Source organism: Spea bombifrons, chromosome 5 (genome assembly GCF_027358695.1).
Source record: "Spea bombifrons isolate aSpeBom1 chromosome 5, aSpeBom1.2.pri, whole genome shotgun sequence".
Lineage (NCBI taxonomy): Eukaryota > Metazoa > Chordata > Amphibia > Anura > Pelobatidae > Spea > Spea bombifrons.
The window spans coordinates 14,139,892-14,155,862 of record NC_071091.1 but is presented as its reverse complement, the minus strand read 5'-3'; the positions used below and the strand labels follow the sequence as shown (position 1 = coordinate 14,155,862).

Here is a 15,971-nt window from a genome sequence, read left to right as displayed (position 1 = left end):
TAATGTGTCCACCGTGTGCCAGATTCTAATTATGTAATGTGAAGACCTCTCCCGTTCACAAAAAATATAGTTTTAACCGTTTATAAAATGAAATAAATGTTTCCTCAAGCTGAGTTTGACTTCAGGCTGAAGTGAACTGGAGATCACTTGGAGAGAAAAATGCTAATTAACTGTGACCCAAGTACCGGCAGTTTAATGTCGGAGAGGGTGAAGGACAGAGATGTATTCCACGGAGCCAGGAAGTCCAGAAACTATTGAAAACTTTTTGCGTAAATTACAAGTGAATGAATACATTTCAGTTGTTTTCTCAAGCTGATATCCAAAAATGGGGCCTTTTAGTGGCCATCGAGGCTGGGATTTGTGAAGTATGGCATAAGGGAGTGTAGTGTGGGGGTTACTCTAGGGGTAAGCATGTTAATGCAGAGTAAAATCTGGAACATGGAAAAAGCTAGTAAACAATCGTTTGCCCCTAAGACATATTATTATATCATTCCCCGCACTCTTGGATTGGGGCAAATTAACGGTGGAAATATAAAAAGGTTCTGCTCCAAGATGGCGTAAATTGTCCCTTTTCAATTCTAAGGTGATAAGAAGAAAACCTCGCCTGATTAAGAGAAAAGTCACTGATAACACAATAGCTTATTCAAGGTCCTTCCTAGATAAACTTGGTAGCGCTCCAGTTGCCAATGTCACGTGACCATACCTGGGAGCTGCCCTACTTATTTAATGATACCTGGGGCTAGCCCCAACCTTGTCAACAGCTAGCCCGCCATGGCTAGTAACACCCCTCAAGCAGCTAGGCACCCCTTCATAACTCCCTCGGAAATAGAGTTCCAGGTAGCCTGCTCCCTCAAGTTCCCAGGTATGCGCATGACCTTGTATGTTCCATTGTTACAGCTTTTACTCAGAACTTGCCTTTTTATTCCGGGGCTGTTCTGCTGATGGCAAGCCCCAGATTCAGACACCCATTGGGTGTGTGATTAAACTCCTTGGTATTATATGCAATGTTTCTTTAAGGAAATACAGAATGTGCTGAGTGTCAGTCAGATTCCTCCTCCGTATTATTGCCTGTTGCTAAACCTCAAGCAAGGAAAGGAGGAAACAGATTTCTTGGTGGTTCTGCTTTCTCTCTTCTGGCCGCACAGTGCATTATTATATTCACTTCAGCTAATGAGTGGAAAAAGCCAACACCCACTATTTCATCTTTTGCCGCAATACCGTAACCAACAACATACTCACTATTTATGGTGTAATATATACAGATTGCCATATGGAAATGCATATGTGGGTTTTTTCTCATGTTCTGCCAGTAGAGTAATATGAGCTCTCCCCATATGCACATGGAACAAAATCCCATTTGGAATCAATTTAGGAGCTCCTTCCACCTCCTTCTAGATACTGAGTCTTGGAGGCTGGAGCTGCTCCCTCACAACTTTCTCACTCTTTCCTCCTTTTCCCTCTCCCCTCTCTTTCTCCCTCACACGCTCTCTCCTTCCCTCTCCTCCCTCTTCCCCCAGTCTCCCTCTCTTACTCATTCCTTCACTCTCTCTTGGTGTCCCCCCATTTTCTCCCTCCCTTTCTCTCTCCAAATTAAGTTGTAGCCATACAACATTCATGCGTGTTCAAGTTAAATCACAAGAAATAGATTAAATATAATAAGAAATATATTTGCAAAAACTGATTTAGAAACTTAAATAAAGTCCTATATATTTTCCTGAAAATATCAAAACCAATGATGGGTATTACCACTTATAGTACCCAACTATTCTATTCCTATTCCAAAAACTGTATATGTTCCAATATGTGTTATAATAAGCGACTCTTCTGTTCCTCAATACCATGCAAATACAATTTCCATGTCCACACTAGACACTAGTGCAGGTGCTTCCTATGATTAAATCCACTGTGTTATGACAATGCACATATTCCGCATTACGCTAAGTTTAATTATTGCTCACCTAAACATTTCCTGATGTTGACCGGTTTAGTGTCACTTGGGATCTATTACATTAATGTAGGTGAAATACACAGGATACAATGGTGTTTCATTCCATGAAGTATTCTCCTGTTGTGCCTCTTTTATGTGGGCTTGGAAAGTTAATATTTTATTCAAATGTCTAAGTAGCCACAACTTCTTTTTTATATTTCAAACATTTATTACTTGTAGACCCAAAAGCCATGAGAATCTTTATACTGTACATTACAAGGACTTTTTCCCAGTAACTTGTGTCTTCCTCCATCTATGTGAGTGTTTGCTTTAGGATTAGTCTCCTAAAAAGATCTCACTTTTCAATAGTAACCCGCATAAACATGCGCAGATCTCATGGAAATGAGCGTAAGACTAGCTCCGAGAATATGCAATATTAGTCTCAGATTTTTACTCACTTGCGTCTTTCCAGAGGAAAAAGTAGGTTATAGTCTGCATGTTAGTTTAATGATAAATCAGCTGGGGAAAATTGAAGCTTATATTCAGACCAATATTGTATGGAAATATTTAATGAAGAATTGTGGAGATAATAGCCAGATCAATACGTATTTGTATTTTATGTACTGTCTATCAGTATTTATTTATTATTTATTTATTATACCTGATTCATTCAATTGGGCAATATTGTATTGGATTGTTGAGCTTGTGAAGGGCACAATAGTTGTACGAACTACATGCCTAGAAAGTGTTCTAATTAATCTTGTTTTATACCTTATATTTTCTGTTACTACACTTGTAATTTATTATACAAATTTTAAAGTATACCGTTTTAATTAATAGTGGCAGTGTACACGATATACAAAATGTACTTTTATTGATCTCCCTTGAACAGGATGGTTTGAGTGCAGGTTCCCAGTGCTTTGTGTGTTATCAGTGAGCAGCACTAATTTGGAATGCTCAGGAATGAAGTAATGTGCCAGGGTCAGGAAGTGCAGCCCAGCCTGTTGGTCTCATACTTTCGGCCATACTTAGCACAGAAGAAGCATGGCGAGGAATCCCCATCTTTAAAAGGATCTCTTCTTTAAAACCCGTGGATCTTAGTAGATCCCAGCTCTGTAATGTCCAAGCTGTGTAGTTGTTGTAACAGCAGCAAAAGTCATTCTGATAGTAAAATTTAAATATTGTTCATTTTATTCTTGACCATAATACCCGGATAAAAATAAAAATATATTTAACATTCATTTTAACTCTTTGTTTTAATCACCCCTAAGCACTAAAGTGTAGTAATCAAGTAAAGAAATAATGGGAATGTTTTTTTTTTCTCGAATGAGACATCCATTCTGATCAGCTCATCTAAGGTCATCCAGCTGTGACCTCATAGTGGAGAAATGGCAGATATTTCTAAAGCTTTCCAGACATAAAGGATCTGAGAGTATCAAGTACACATTTATTTGCTTCATAATAGCTCTTAATCAGTTCTCACAATTTCTCCATTTTTAACAAGATATTTTGTGGCGTCAATATCCCTACACGTGATTCAGTTTGTGAATTTTATGTGACATCTGTTTTTTATTAGCAATATATTAAAGCACAGCCATGAAACAAAGATTTTGTGGCATGGCTAGAAAATTATGCTGTTCTATAAATGAAATCCAGACTGAAAACTATTGCTCATGTAGGGCTTAGTTCGGAGGGCTTTTTATAGGAAAAGAAAGCCTTACTTTAAGCACTTACTATACTTGTTGGGCTGTGCTTCCAAGGTTCTAGAACATTCTGCAGGTATAACATTCTGTTATGTAAGAGAACATAATGGGGTAGCTCCTCTAAAGTCACGTGGCCTTCAGTTGGCTTGCATGGCAGATAATAATAAAGCTGCCTTCGTATCCAAGCCATTCAACCCAGGGCCACCAACTTGCCGCAGCAGCAAAGGACAAAAACAATGTATTAAATATATTATATTATATTATATTATATTACAGACTTGTACGTAGTCTGGCAGTTTGGTAGGTTGGCCTTCAGGAGACATATGCTATAGGTTTCAGTGAATGCTCTTTGGCCAGTCAAGACAATTCATATGAGATTTTGATGAACAAAACTGAGAAGATGCAATCGTCTGGCAAGACAGGAAAGATATATTGTGGCTTAAGATCGGTTGAGTGAAGACTGTGTAGCTCATTTTCCTATGTACAGTCTATATGTCTGTCACACATGGTACATGACACATGCCATCATTGCATGTTATTGTTATTCATACCAGAGATGGGGAAATAGAGGTTTATAGCCACCTGCCAAGGTGGTGCATCTATTAAGCTTTGTGATCCTGAGGAACACTGTATGCTAACACTGAAGAAATGCAATGTTCCCTACAACAATATAGCTTTGGTATAGCGTTGTGAAGAGTTGCTAAGAATACTGTTCTTGAATGTGACCTACAAGTGTTTTTCTTTGTTTTTAGTAAAACCATTATATGGAAATATAGAAGACTCAAGCTTTAATCAGCTCTCGGTCTTATAGTAATGATAGTAAATTCCTATCCCAGGCAAATATGTGCTCTATAATCTCATGGTTGGGCAAACATTCTCACTGGGTTATTATGGTTTGGTAGCGTGCAATTTCAACTCAGTTGGAATTTAACCGAAACTCAGGTCTTGTTCCTTTGGACCTACTGTCACCAGCCCTGAGCACTACCATTAACAATACCTGAGCCCAGCGAGTTCCATCTTGATACAACTTTCCTAATTATCCATATATATTTATATTGTCCTTTTATATGTTTGCCAACATATCCTCTAGATTGTGAGCTTATGGGCAGACCCTTTGAATGTACTTATTGTATGAGGCGCTGCGTAAATTGTTGGCGCTATAGAATTAAAATACTAATATATCAGAAACTGCGTATAACTGCATAAAAATACATTATATCAATCATACATAAATCTACAAAGGTATATTAAATGTTTCTGCACCATTATTTGTTACAAAAATATACATTCTAATTCATTTCGGATTTCCCATGGTAATATGACTCCTGTCCAGGGATATGTATATTTTACCCATACATGGTGTCCTCATACACAAACTATTTTGAGGAGTTGTTTTTCTTGGAAATCGCATACAAGCAAAATGAACCTAGACGTAGGAAATGCACTACAAGACCCTACAAGATATATTCAAAATGACTCTAAAACATTTGGTCCTCATTGTTTTTATCTGGGAGACATCATCTCCCTGCATCTACTGTATGCAACCAAGCGTTCCTCAGCATAGAAGTGTATATAATAATCAGGTTGGCACAGGCATGCTCCAATCTTTTGAGAAAATAAAGAGAAAATTCATGGAAACATACAAACAACTGTGGCCAACATTTCCCTTGGCATAATTGTATGTTTGAACAAATCAACTCTTTAGTTTCTCAAAAAAACAAACCAGAGTATCTTTTGTGCAAACCAACTTTCATACATGCTTACAATCTAGAGGTATATATATATATATATATATATATATATATGTATATATATATCTATACCTCTAGATTGTAAGCTCCTTTGACCAGCACTCTTCTCACCTGTTGTGTCTGTAAGTCAAATTGTTATATCATATACAACTTGTTATGTCCTGTTTGACCATTGTACAGCGCTATGGAATATGATGGCGCTATGTAGAATAAAAAATAATAATACGTAATGTCTAGTATACAGATATTCACTTAATCCAAATAGTTGCCTTTGAATTCTAGTTTTAACCATGTCACTGTCAGCTGTAGGGACCAGTGATTGCTTTTTATTTCTCACTTTATTCTTTTCTTTGTGGCTGAATTCATTTATTATTGAAGGTCTTTGCCTGCAGTGTCAAGATAAAAAACTTTTGTTCTGTCCCCAGCCAAGAACTGGCTAGGACTGCCTACCCAGTATTAGTCATGGAAATTTCTAGACTGTGACCATGGCTAATCGTAAGGGGGAAGTGGGATCTGCACGGATTTTGGAGGGCTGAGGCTCTCTCTCTCTCCCTCCTGTAAAGTTTTTTTGGAAAAGCTCCCAAGAATTCCCCGCCTTGCAGTCAGGAAGGAAATGTCTCATAGAATTTGGGGGTGTCCTCAGATGAAGGAGGGGACCCCGCCTCTCATTCACTCGCAGCATCATCTGCCATATAAGAACAATCAATCTCATCAAAAAGCAAGCCCCTCTTTACCTAATGTACCCTTTGAATATATGTATTGTAAGAAGCTCTGCGTATATTGTTGGTGCTATATAAATAAAATATAATGATACTAATAATGACTTTAATAAGATATCTTTATAAAATTACAAGAAACTGTTCTATTTGCCCAATATATGTCTTTCTCATTGCGTTATTCACTAATTGTGCTCATAATGTGTATCATACATATCTGATTTACCAGTTTCCTGTTGCCCGTGGTTTTGCAAAGAAAAACCCCCAAAGAAAAGCCCCATCCTGCTGCAGCTGCAGCAGACATAGTTTAAGTGTGCAAGATGAGCACAAGCTGCAGCGGAGGGTCCTTTTACTTGCAGCAGTCTCAGAGACAATGTGCTGGTCCCTGCACCCCCCCTCTATCCTAAAAGAAGGAGGGAGTGGTCCTACTCTCAGACCTCTCTATGGTCCTTTGTTTCCAAGATATATATATAAATATATATTTGTGTGTGTAAAGAATCAAGAATATGAAAGCATACGTCCATGCATATTCATATATACCAAGTACATATACAGAATAAGAATGTGATCTACTGATTCCAGACTGCAACATCTGTGCAGATGCAGAAAGCCAACGTGGTAGAATGTGTTCTGCTCCTAGACTATGTATGGGACAACGCCCGCATAGAATGTATAGACAAGCTGGGTGTATAGAACAAATGGAAAGTATAGCCCAATATAATCTATAGTACAGGAGAGTATGTATGGTCATTTACTGTGTATAGTAAAAGAGAAGTGTGTGCCCCAACACAGGGTACAGCATGATGCTTGTGGCTTTTGTGAAAGAGGAAATCCCATGTTGGTATTTGCCTATCACCATGGTGACACACACATATACACACACACATACTTATACACACACATACAGTACAGTGTGTGTGGGGGGGGTATGAATAAGACACAAAATAACTTATGGGGTTAAAGTTTTCAAAGTAACAAGGCATATATGAATGTAAAATGTAACATTTCTCCATTGATGGTTAATATGATGATGTACAGGCTCTGTGTCAGTAAATATGACTCCGGAGACAATGTATGACCGGAGGCTCGGGGACTGCGGGCTGAGAGCTGCAGCTGCTGGCTGGGACTGCACTTTCTTTTTTTGGGGAAAAAAAAGCAAACGCCAGAGCCAAGAAGTTCGAAAAACACTTGGTCAGATGCTTCGCAGAAGTTTTAGAACCGCTGCAGCGCATTTCTATTGGCTAAGGGCTGCGCCAAGTGTCCTCTAGGGGCAGAGCCTATTGGTCGGCTGTGGCATCGGTCATGCGGGAGTCCCGTTATCTCCGCTATAAATACCACCCTTGGTGCCAGCTCTCTTCTGCTTCAGCGCTGCTCGGGGAGACTACGCGAGGCGACTAATACAACATCGCAGGATTTACAAAACCTGAACTCACATCATCATCAGCATGGCCACCACCAAGTCCTCGTACAAAAGAATCTTTGGGGGAAACCCCAGATCAAGCTCGTCTTCGAGTCGTTATGTGACCCCCAGCACCAGGTACACCCTGGGCAGCTCCGTACGCCCTGGAGGCAGCAGTTTCAGTAGCACCAGGGTATATTCAACATCTGCCTCTCCGGCCATCTACAAGTCATCCTCTGTGAGGCTGAGGAGCAGCCTGCCGCCGGCCAGAAATTATGACAACGTTGACTTCTCCCTGGCAGATGCCATCAACCTTGAGTTTAAAGCCAACAGGACCAACGAGAAGGCTGAGATGCAAGAGCTCAACGACAGGTTTGCCAACTTCATTGACAAAGTTCGGTTCCTTGAGCAGCAGAACAAAATCCTCCTGGCTGAATTGGATCAGCTGAAAGGGAAGGGAACCTCCAGAGTTGGAGACCTCTATGAAGAAGAGATGAGGGAACTTCGCAGACAAGTGGACCTTCTCACTAATGAGAAAGCCAGAGTGGAGGTAGACAGAGACAACATCGAAGATGATCTTCAGCGACTGAGAGAGAAGTAAGGCTTCTGCATTGTAGTTATAACTGTTTTCTTTATCAATGTGAGTGGCTTAGCTAATATAATTCATGTTCTGGTATTTAGAATATAATATTTAGAGTTGTGGTAACTTAATTTATCTGATCTGCATGGAACGTTCAATTTCAGATGAGGCTGTGTCTTAAATAAGAGATTTACAACTGGTCATCAGAAATAATGCTAAGTGATCTTTAACCAAACAAAAAACCTTTGTCTTAAAAAGAGTATTAAAAGGGAGACAATACTAGGTATTAAAAAAATGAAACATAAAATGCTAGTTCTGGAAACATGCTTTAATGGAAGTAGTTAATGGTTAACATCCCATGCAAGCGATGGAGAAGAAGCTGGGAGAACATCAGGAGACAACTTTCCCTGTTGTCCAGAGAGGTGGAAACATCAATGCCAAATGATTATTAAAGTATGGCAGGGCTGCTGATGTTTTTTAGGGTTAATGTTCTGGCTTATCATGTTTATACTGCTGGACCAGCAGCAAGAATGAAAAAATCCAACCATGCAAGATAATTAATAGGTGGGGAGGCTAAATGAGCAGAGGAGGGATAGTTAGAGGCACAAAGCCCAGCACTGGCCAAATATCTTGGTTGTGACAGAGTGTCTGGTTTCTGACTCAATTTCTGGATGGGTGTGGCAGTCCATTCAAACTTTCATGTCCTCCATCTTGGGGCAGAACCTTCAATAACCTTTTTGGTTTTCAGATTTATTGTATGCCTTGAATCATGATAAATTGTGTGTGGGGTGGGGTGGGGTGGTTGTCTCCAAGTTTTCCATCACACTTGAAGTGGCTGAGATAAAACTATGATCCAACTTTTCACAGATTACTGAATACATGCATATCCCCTACTATATAGTATTTCGGCATTTGATGCATCTTCTAAATCCATCCCTTTAAACTGAACACACTATATAACAAAGCTATTAATGAATGTGAGAGTGTGTGCAATGATACTTCATGACATTTACTTATATTGGACTATTATCAGTGAAAATATTATCTACACTCAACAGTTTTAGCTTCTGTAGACCCTTTCAGCCTGGTAGACTTTGCATTGCACCTGGTGGGATGTTAGCTGGCAATTGGAAAGTATATTTATTTGCAACATATTGTTCTTGACTTCAGGCTTCAAGATGAAATCATACAGAAGGAAGAAGCGGAAAGCAACTTGCAGTCATTCAGACAGGTTTGTGAAATACAGACTCATGAAATGCTCTCCAACACCCCCCTTTTCCTCCCATACACAAAAGCTCCCTTACTTTGGCTTTCAAAGCCCCCTGGTGGTAATCTGAATGCATTAAAAGAATAAAACAGCTGGAGGACTGATGCCAACTTTTATATCCAAGTCACATGTCACACAGACATTGTATAATTGTGTTCTAAGAAACCATTTACTTTCATTTAACATTATCTATGGGAGGTTTTCATGATCTCTTAATTCACTCCAGGATCTGGCTGTTGGGCCTTGGCTTGAATTTTATTTTCCATCAGGGTTTTTACATCTTATAAAGAGCCAAATACAAGTGTAAAAAGTAATTAATAAATATAATTTTCCTTATTTAGGTACAGCCTCATCACATTAATTCATATGTGTTCATAAATCGACAGATAACAGATAGCAGGACACAACTCACATAGATTTACAGAATAGCACAATAGTGTCTACATCCTACTCAACATCAAGATAAGTGGGTGACATATTCACATCCAGTTACATCCAGAATAGGGTACATACATAAACTGGAGGAGTTACCAAATTGCGACATGTCCTATTTAACTTACTTTACATAATTCTGGTTGTACTGTTGTGTGTCTTGTATTTGTCCAACCACAAGTGACAGTGTGTCATATAGTACAAAACCATGTTGGGCCTCTTGGTGACCCTTAAATTACACTGAGGTCCGTCAATCCTTCTGTTAGTCGCCTTACCTATGGCCCTAATGTAGACGAATCACTTTCCCGGATGGAAATTTTGGGAGTGGCTACAGATAATATAAATGCCAAAAGAGGCGGCCATCTTATCTACTCATCACCGATTTGCATAGGCAAACAGGAAGTGGTGCATGTAGAAGAAAATGCTGAGAGTCCCCACGCCTGTATTTACACATATATACATACGATTGCTGCTTTTTAGGAGATGATTCAGCACCTTGAAATTTAAACTTCATATACGCATCATAATAAACTGACAATGGAAAAACGTATGCATCTAATAACTTAATTTCATTTTAACCTCTTAATGACAAAGCCCGTCCATGTACGGGCTCAAAATGCATTGTTTTCAATGGATTTAGGGACCACCCATTGTCCTTAAGGGGTTAAGAAAGTTTGGAAACGATCAGGAACCCCGTCCCCCATATAATTATATTTATCATGTTATAAAAGTCCATATCACAAAAGATACGGGGAATATTTTGTGTGTGATCCGAGTGAAAGCTCCAGTCTTTCATTTCCATTCTCATTGCCTTTCAAAGGAGAATCCCACCAGAGCTGAAGACAAAAGTGCTTCAGAATGCAATGGGCTCCAGTAAGTTAAAAAAAGGCGGCCATCTGTTTCCTTTGCTGTCCAGCATTAGTAGTTTCTCACGGCTTCATTCTGGAATGCAGAAACAGGAATTAGAACAAGTGCAGTGGGTAGAAATAATAGGCGTCTTTGTGCTCCAAAAGTAATTGTTACGAGCAGTAATGGAATTTTATTTCAAGTCGGGAAACTTTTATTCATCCCCAGATACAGAAAATTAAACATATATTTATGATCGATCATTGGAGTTTCTTTGCTTTGTAACTGCGTTGATCACCCATGTGCCACACAGTTTAGAAAATGCACTTTATTATAGAACGCAAAATCACTCAACTTTTTTTCTTTTAAAAGTATACATTTAATTTATTTTGTTAATGTGTGAAATAGAACAGTTTAATGAAATGTAATATCCTGGTTGATTGCTAGGCTTTGCTGCGGAGGGAGGAACCCGTGTGTATATTGCATATGTATATCTGGCATGGCTGCCGGCTAACTGACCGAAATGTATTAAAATGAAAAGTTGTGCAATCAAGAGATAAGCGACATGGCAACTGGTCTCACCCTTACAATAGATCTGTTACTCATCCGTTCAAACAGAGCTCAGTATTTTATTTTTTAATTATATCTGAAAAAATTAGTAATTTTATTTTTCTAATGACAGATGTCTTACATCACATTATATAATATCTAATGTCTAAGAAAAAGTGGTTTTAACTATTTCTCTATTTAGTGATTATTGACACATTATTTTCAACCCCTTGAAAATAATAAACATTAGCCTGTGATGCATAAATGTACTAAAGAAAAGCAATATAATTTATTTGACCAAATGTCAAAATTTTAGGATGGAAATAAATAAAAAAGGTTACATCATCATGTTCCTTTAGGCTTCCTTTAAGGACTAATGAAAGACGTAATATTCTTAGCCGTTCTCTGTTCACAAGGATCTTTAACCATTGCTTTCATATGTAAAGGAGCAGGACATAAGAGAGAAGTGAATGAATGAATGATGTATTCAGGAGAAAACAATGAGAATGTCCAAATGCCTGAGAAGACAGAATACTTTAATTTCCTTTGTATTCAGTTGACATTCTTAAAGGCATACATTCTTTTTTAAAAAAATAAGTGCACTTATTTTTTTATTCAACAAAACAAAAAATTTCACAAAATTACAAACAACTTGGTATTTGTAGAGAATATAACTGTTAATTCCAACACTTTTTTTTTTTACATGTTGCAGTTCAGTCGTCCTAAAGGCTTTTATACAATAACAATGTATATACATATTAGAACCCCTTCCCACGAGCAGCCTTCTTTACTTCTTCTCAGGATTTGACCGGTCATCATTCATCATCTTTAAGGGCAGGCTGTCGATAGTTTTAGTAGAAGTATTTAATTATGCTAAAAGCTGTAATGGTGGCAATTTCCCTATAGGTGATCAGATAAAAAAAAAAACAAGAAAACTTAAGATTTATTTTGTGATAAATCCCAATTATATATCTATATATATCCATTGTCCAAGCAATATACTTATCCACAGTTCTAATTATGAATACTAATGACAGCATTTGTTGATTTTTTTCAATCAGGATGTGGACAACGCTTCCTTAGCACGCATTGATCTGGAACGTAAAGTTGAATCCCTGCAGGAAGAGATCGTATTCTTAAAGAAACTGCATGATGAGGTAAAACATGCAATATATCTTAAATGTAATAAAGTGGACTTCCCAATTGTTGCATCATTTTTTTAAAAAATGACATTTAACTAAATACCCATGATTTATGCTGAAAAAAATAATTCCTTGTTAATTCTTGAAATATTTCTAGGAAATCCGTGAGCTTCAACTCCAGATTCAGGATTCTCATGTCCAAATTGACATGGATGTTGCCAAACCTGACCTTACTGCTGCCCTGCGCGATGTCCGTCAGCAGTATGAAAACGTTGCTGCTAAAAATCTCCAGGATGCCGAAGAATGGTACAAGTCCAAGGTACATCATGAGGACACAAGCCTGGGCCGCAGTTTTTTTTATGATCTATTGAGCATAATTTTGAAAAGATATGGCAATGGTGCTCTGATTTCTAAATGTCCTCAATCTCTATTTTTTACAGTTTGCTGACCTTTCTGAAGCTGCAAACCGCAACAATGATGCCTTGCGTCAGGCTAAGCAGGAGACCGCCGATTACCGTAGACAGATCCAGTCCCTCACCTGCGAAGTGGATGCAATGAAAGGATCAGTGAGTAAAATAAACATTTCCTTCTAAAAACTGATACAGAAGCCACTGGATACCAAAATACACAGGGTCTAAAATCACCTGTGTTTTAATTGTAGGACTTCTTATAAATCGTATTGATCTTACAGAGCTTATTTGTTTTTATAACGAAAGATTCTTTTCCTATTAGAATGCACAAAGTAACTTACCGACATTATAATGCACTATGGAGGGTCTGCCTAAGCAAAAAAAAGAGTGTGCATAATGTATCGCTAAACTTTATATTATACATTATACAGGCAGTCCATAAATAAAAGACCGGATTAATGTAGTATAGCCGATATACACGCACACATACGTAATATATTATATGGATATGGTCATCTTTAATTGGTATTGTCATCACTCTTGCAGAATGAATCCTACGAGCGCCAGATGCGTGAGATGGAAGATAACTTTGCTTTGGAAGCTGCTAACTATCAGGACACTATCAACCGCCTGCAAGATGAGATCCAGAAAATGAAGGAGGAAATGGCTCGCCACCTACGCGAGTACCAGGATCTGCTCAATGTAAAGATGGCTCTAGATATTGAGATCGCTACCTACCGGAAACTGCTGGAAGGAGAAGAGAGCAGGTGATTTAGATGCACATGTTTAGAATGCTTACTGTTTTATCTGCATGAGATCAAAGACTTTGATGATGCATCCTTTGTTCAATCGAGTGTAGTTTCAATTGACAATTGAGTTTCAAACGCAACATGCGGAAAAAAAAGTCTAAAATAAATGACATATTGAAAATATTTAAGGCAAATATTTTTTTTTTTTTATAAGAGATGTCACACTATTCATGTAATCTCTTTGAATAGTGCTAATTTACTACTAGAGGAAATTTCCATAACCATTTATTGCTATCCAATGAAATAAGCCAATCAGTTATTGAACTATGCTATTTTTAAAGTTAACTTATTTTAGTTTTTTATATTTTATGTCTGTCTCACGGAACAATGTTTTTTTTTCTCCCAGAATTAGCATCCCAGTTCATTCCTTTTCCACCATGAGCATGAGAGGTAAATATACATGTTTTTTTATTATAATCAACCCAACAAACAGTGCCATCATATTATGTTATCTGTCATTACCAAATGACTAATTCTAATAAGTTAATAACTTCATATTAGTTTGAGTCTTGAGGTACAGTTGCTCTAACCCTTGTTTTCTTCTAGAAACCAACCTGGACTCCCACCCAATTGTGGACTCCCATTCCAAAAGAACACTTCTGATCAAGACTGTCGAGACCAGAGACGGACAGGTTGGTCTAAAAACCACTTACTTGGGGTTAACCAAAAATATGTTTCAAACAGTGAGCTGTACAAAGGTGTGTAAAGTGACAGAGGGGCTTCACGGGTTCTAGGTTTTGTTCCTCAGAAGACCATGGACCATGGAGAGGTTTTTTCAAATAAGATTAAGCTCTGGTTGTCATATATTATTGCAGTTGGACCCCTTAATAAAAAAAATATATGAACATTAGTTTATATGTGCAAGAATACTCATCCCTTCTAATAATGTGCATAAGGAAAACAATGTTATTATGTATTTCTGATTGCATAGGTAGAAGAATATTATGTTTGTAAATGTATACGACTATATTATCTAATCTGTTAATTGTGCTATTTTCTTTGAACAGGTCATTAATGAAACTTCCCAGCATCACGATGACCTCGAGTGAAAACTGAATTCTGTGCCTTTTGGAGCCTAGAACCTTTACCAGCTCAGTAATCCTGTCTCTTGTGTTTAAACTTCCAAGAAAACCAGCTTTCAAGTGCCTTTCGCAGATAATTCAAGAGCCCAAGATAGACATCAGCTGTAGGAGAATTCATGTATTGGTTTTCGCAGCGTGAAGTCCCTTTTGAAGGACAGACAGTGATTTTACTACAGTTTAGTTTACAAACATTATCATAGCAATATCTTGTGCCGAGATGCTGTTTTTAAAAATTCTTAAATTCCAATGGAAAGCGTTTTATTTCCAGGCATCACGCAGAGAACCTGTCTGTGCTTCAATAAATCTTTAGAAAAAAAGTCATGTGTTTTATGTATCCATTATTTCTCACTTTCTCGGTGAAATAGTGAATCAAAGTGAAACCAGAAAGATTGCTTTTTATCTTCACAGCGATACTTCGGCATTGAATTAAACGAAGTACTCTTTTAAATGGAACAGTGTAACTTACTTATAAAGATAGGAAGCCTGATTGCATTAAAGAAATATGAAAGGGGTTTGTCCCTTATGCATTTAGGATAAGTATTTAAAAGGTAAACTATGCTGCTAAAATGCTTAAGATCCACCACTTTGTAGTTATATAATATACACACACATATATAATATACCAGAGTTCAAAAGTTTGGGGTCACATAGAAATGACCTTGTTTACAGCTGTTGGTTTGCGTATGATCGTACTGCTCACCTGATCACTTGGTGACTGCTCAGCGTGGTAAGGTAGGTAGCGCAGGCCTTGACGTGAACATTTCTGTAAAAGCTTCATAGGAACTACTGATCACCTCAAGCCCTACATCTGAGTACAGACACTTGCTTTTCCAAGCTTTGGGAACAATTGGAACCTGAAATAAAAATGATTAATTTGCTTAAATGGGCCAAGAACAACAAAAAAATAATAACAACTCAAGAAATCAACCGCACTTCCATTGCCTAATGATAATCTTATAACAGCCACCAACTACCCCAGTGTGAAGACCACTAATAACTTTGGAACACCACGGGGTAGCAATGGCTCCAATTTTAGTTTGTAAGATTAATTGAGCAGCGTCCTCCTTACCTTTTGTAACTGTAAGTCCAAATTGTTATGTGATGCGCTACTTGTTCACCCATCATACAGTGCTGGAGGAAATCCATGCTAATTTCACAGTATACTTTGAGTTTCTGGCTCTAGTAGCCATTAGTTTCTGCTTTCATGAAGTGCCTGCACCTCAATTGTCGATGACCCTGCAGCCAGATCCAACACTGCCTAGGAAGCTGTCCAATGTGCCAACCGATAGAAAGACAGTCAGCTATTCAGAGGTGTTCTGGTCCGGTCATCAAACAGCAGAATAAGTGCATTTAGGAAG

General features: G+C 38.0%; 1 protein-coding gene across 1 annotated transcript; it reads left to right on the top strand.

Annotated features, from left to right (window-relative positions):
• Nucleotides 1-7,449: 7,449 nt before the first annotated feature.
• Nucleotides 7,450-14,766, top strand: VIM (vimentin). Its single transcript, XM_053466265.1, has 9 exons — nt 7,450-8,093; nt 9,247-9,307; nt 12,232-12,327; nt 12,470-12,631; nt 12,753-12,878; nt 13,269-13,489; nt 13,878-13,921; nt 14,078-14,163; nt 14,539-14,766. The coding sequence occupies exons 1-9, from the start codon at nt 7,543-7,545 to the stop codon at nt 14,578-14,580; spliced, it is 1,389 nt and encodes a 462-aa protein (XP_053322240.1). The 5' UTR covers nt 7,450-7,542; the 3' UTR covers nt 14,581-14,766.
• The last annotated feature ends 1,205 nt before the right edge of the window (nt 14,767-15,971 follow it).

Excerpts from the sequence above, each read along its gene's own strand:
- VIM (XM_053466265.1), top strand. The coding sequence starts at position 7,543 with ATGGCCACCACCAAGTCCTCGTACAAAAGAATCTTTGGGGGAAACCCC. Across the intron at positions 12,879-13,268 it reads TGGATGCAATGAAAGGATCA|AATGAATCCTACGAGCGCCA; the intron begins GTGAGTAAAATA and ends TCACTCTTGCAG. Across the intron at positions 14,164-14,538 it reads TCGAGACCAGAGACGGACAG|GTCATTAATGAAACTTCCCA; the intron begins GTTGGTCTAAAA and ends TTCTTTGAACAG.